This window comes from Musca vetustissima, unplaced genomic scaffold (genome assembly GCF_032173495.1).
Source record: "Musca vetustissima isolate MV318-11 ecotype Yass unplaced genomic scaffold, APGP_CSIRO_Mvet_v1 utg7565, whole genome shotgun sequence".
Lineage (NCBI taxonomy): Eukaryota > Metazoa > Arthropoda > Insecta > Diptera > Muscidae > Musca > Musca vetustissima.
The window spans coordinates 115030-118914 of NW_026883138.1; the positions used below are offsets into that span (position 1 = coordinate 115030).

Consider the following 3885-nt stretch of genomic DNA (forward strand, 5'->3'; position numbering starts at 1 on the left):
ACCGACTTCTGTGAACCCAATGCCTGATTTCAGTGTTCGCGCAAGAAGGCTTATGAAAGAATATAAAGAAATTCAAAAAATGCAAAGCAGCAAAAACGAATCAGTATTTACAGTAAGTTTATGTATTATATTAGCGGTATTCACGAAAGCTTGTATACTGGTATTGTAGACCTTGTAAATATTGTAGATCTACAAATGTTTATAATACCACAACAACAAAATACATGGATTTACCATATATATATATATATATATATATATATATATATATATATTATTATCATATATATATATATATATATATATGTATATATATATATATATTTTAATTTTCTATTTACATTCGAACATAAACGCACGCCGGTTATAATGAATTATGCGAATAGAGAACTGATTTCTCCGGTCACAACAACTTAGTTTCTATATTTCATACAAATAACGACGTTTAAAACGAACACGCTTATAGAGAATTAGTTTTTGTGAGCCACGCAGAGAATTTTTAACACGATTTTAATGTTTATAGCGAACTAAGAAAATTCTCATTATTTAAAATAAAATTTTTTGTAATATTTTCAATTTAATTACAAATGTATAAACATTTTTTATGGCTCGTTTTCAATATTTTTTTCATATAAAACGTATATAAACTCCATAAAGTAGAAACATATTTACTCTCTTCACTATTTCTTTCATACCTATGTATATGAGTATGACTTATTTTCCTACTAGGTCTATAAGGAACTAAATTCTCCGTAAGTCATATTTGATGGAAATGGAAATGTCATTGATATTACACTCAACAAAATATTAGACATTCCCATGGTACAATAATACAAGGTGGGGCAGCTTGAGGTGAATAACAAAAAAGCAACTATGCACGTGTGGCTTCTTCTGCCAAAAATAAAATAAATACATATACGTAACATGTGTTTGTGTTTATTTGACATTTTTTCAACACAAAACTAAAAACGCGAAAATGAATGAAAGGTTATGATTTCTTCCCAAAATTCAGTGGGGAATACATCAAATGTTTGTTTCACCCATAAAGTAATTACTTCCAGACCATGGTATAATAATAAAAGGTAACAGCAAGTGTTGTTGTACAAAAAACGATACAACAACCACATGGAAATTTGTTGTTGTAAGTTCTACTAGTGTCAACTCATTTGACAGAAAAATGTAAACAAACAAATTATCATCAAATTATTTTTATTTTGAAAATGGAATATTTTCGAATCCTCAAAATAAAAATTGAAAAACATGAATGAAAATTTATCAAATTTATATTTCTATCGCTTCCACACCTTTCCTTTAATTGAGCCATTGCCATATATATGTGTAACACATATGACAATGCTGGGAATAGCGAGTTATTCCTTCAAGAAAGATTTGCTTCCTCAAACTTTCCCAGCAGGCAGATTAAGTAAATTGAATACGGGAGCACATTAATAAAGAACAATTTCAAATTGTATGCGTTCCCAATTTTCCTATTGGATGATTTTTAAAAACATAATTTGTCAAATTCATATTGACACTAGTATTACGTTGGAATCAAATCAGCTGGGATTTGCTGTTACCTTTTATAATTGTACCATGCTTCCAGACGAACATGTTAAAAACATAATTTTCATTTCAATTAAATTGGAATTTATTTCAATTTATTTGACATAGTATTCAAAACAATACTCACACATACACAAAATATCTATTTTTATTTGATGGAACAAGTCACCTTGAGAAAAAATTGTAATCAGTTGGTAGCTGTGCCCTACCTTGTAATAATTATACCATGGGCACTCCCAGTTACTTTTTATTATTGCACCGTGCTTCCAAAAACATAAAACAATGGCTCGAAAAATCCTTTCGTACTCAGCACTTTGTTTTAGTTCCATTAATTGCTGCTGATTTCTTGTTGTAATCGTTAGCTTGTAAAATGCATACTTTCTACTTTTCTACATAGGTGGAACTCATAAATGATAATCTTTACGAATGGCATGCACGTTTACATACCGTTGATCCCGATTCCAAGTTGGCAAAGGATATGATAGAATTAAATGTTCCATTCATTTTATTACATCTGACGTTTCCCGACAATTTCCCCTTTGCCCCGCCATTTATGCGTGTTGTGGAACCACACATTGAAAAGGGCTATGTTATGGATGGAGGAGCTATCTGTATGGAATTATTAACACCGAGAGGTTGGGCTAGTGCATATACGGTTGAAGCTGTTCTAATGCAATTTGCTGCAAGTCTTGTTAAGGGTCAAGGTAGAATTATGCGCAAACCCAAAAATACCAAAGAGTTTACCAGGTAATTTAATCATATAATACTTTCACTTAAGTCAATCACGGATTTCTTTTATTCACAGACGCCGAGCAGAGGAAGCATTCCGATCGCTTGTAAAAACACATGAAAAATATGGGTGGGTGACACCGTCACTCTCTGATGGGTAAATTGGATGACCTACATTTTATTTGATTGATATAAGTAAAAATTGCTCCCAGTATTTCCAATATGTTTGCATATGAAATCCACTAATGACATTCAGAAAAAAATCGATTCGAAAATAAGTCGCGTATTACAAAAACAAGCCGAAGTGAATAAATATTTTTGTAACCAATGCTTAAGATGGTCCATTCTCGATTTAAAATTCAACGATTTTCAATGGGATGATAAATATTTTTGCGACTATACAAGAGATTGATGAAACATTCATAGCTGTACACCCAGTCAAAGCTCGGTATAACGAATGAGTAAACTATTTGCATTTTTACCCTGAAAATCGCATATAACGAAGAAATGGTGCAAGCAATAATAGGTTTGACTTATTAAAGAAGTATGTAAACATATTATTGTTATTATGTTAATTACTTTTTTGTTAAAATAAAATGAGTTTTTTCATTTTCTAAAATAATTTTCCGCTTTAACGAATGAACCTGGCAAAATATCAAGCGTTAACTGTTCATTTATTCACTCATAGTTTAAACATAATAATTCCAAAAGCTAAAACTGTGGTATATATAGTTGTGTTCATAAAAATAGTAGTGCAGTTGATAAATTTACAAATGCAATTCAAACAAATACGTACTTATAGTTAGTTGGTCATTGGTATACACATTTTGAAAGAATAAATCAAGAAAGCGAATAAAGTCCCAAGAGATTTGCTGTCGCTTTCTTAAATTTCTCTAGTTTAGTGAAATTTATAAAAAATTTACTATTTATTAAGAGGATTGATAATAAAGCTGAAATGAAGCAAAAGGTAGAAAGTAATATAAAATATCATTGGATACAGTGCTGCAAGGATATTTAACGCAATAACATAAAAAGCTAGAACAACGTGGCCGTAAACGTAGCACCAGAATTTTGGGGGATAGGTGTCTACTACGGTAAAGTAAGGTGGACCGTTCAGCGACCTCAGAACTGATAAAAACTTACTTGAATTTATAAATCCGAGATGTGACTGTACGCCGGAGATTGATCGAAAATAATGTATATGCCAGAAGTCCTAGAGAGGTTCCCCTTTTGACAAAGAAGCATGCCAACTCTAAGTTGAGTTTTGCAATATCTCATAAAGGCTGGCCACTAGAAAAGTGGCGTAACATATTGTGGGTAAATGAAACAAAGATTGTCTTATATGAAAGGTCAGACTCCACACAGTATGTTCGAATTCCCCCAAACATGGAATACCAACTTCAATACACACCAAAACTCTAAAGCATGCAAGGTTGCGCATAATGGTTTCGGCCTGTTTTTTCATATTATGGCGTAGGGCCGATCCATATGATTAATGCTATAATGGATAGAACAGGGTCTGTTAATACTCTTAAAAATCACCCATATGTACACTGGTGACCAAAACTAAAACAATTGAAATTGCAAAGATAA

General features: G+C 31.7%; 1 protein-coding gene across 1 annotated transcript; it reads left to right on the forward strand.

Moving 5' to 3' along the window:
* LOC133329896 (ubiquitin-conjugating enzyme E2Q-like protein CG4502) lies at nt 1-2453 on the forward strand. The gene is made up of 3 exons (XM_061538354.1): nt 1-112; nt 1961-2310; nt 2369-2453. The coding sequence occupies exons 1-3, from the start codon at nt 20-22 to the stop codon at nt 2451-2453; spliced, it is 528 nt and encodes a 175-aa protein (XP_061394338.1). The 5' UTR covers nt 1-19.
* Nucleotides 2454-3885: the final 1432 nt, after the last annotated feature.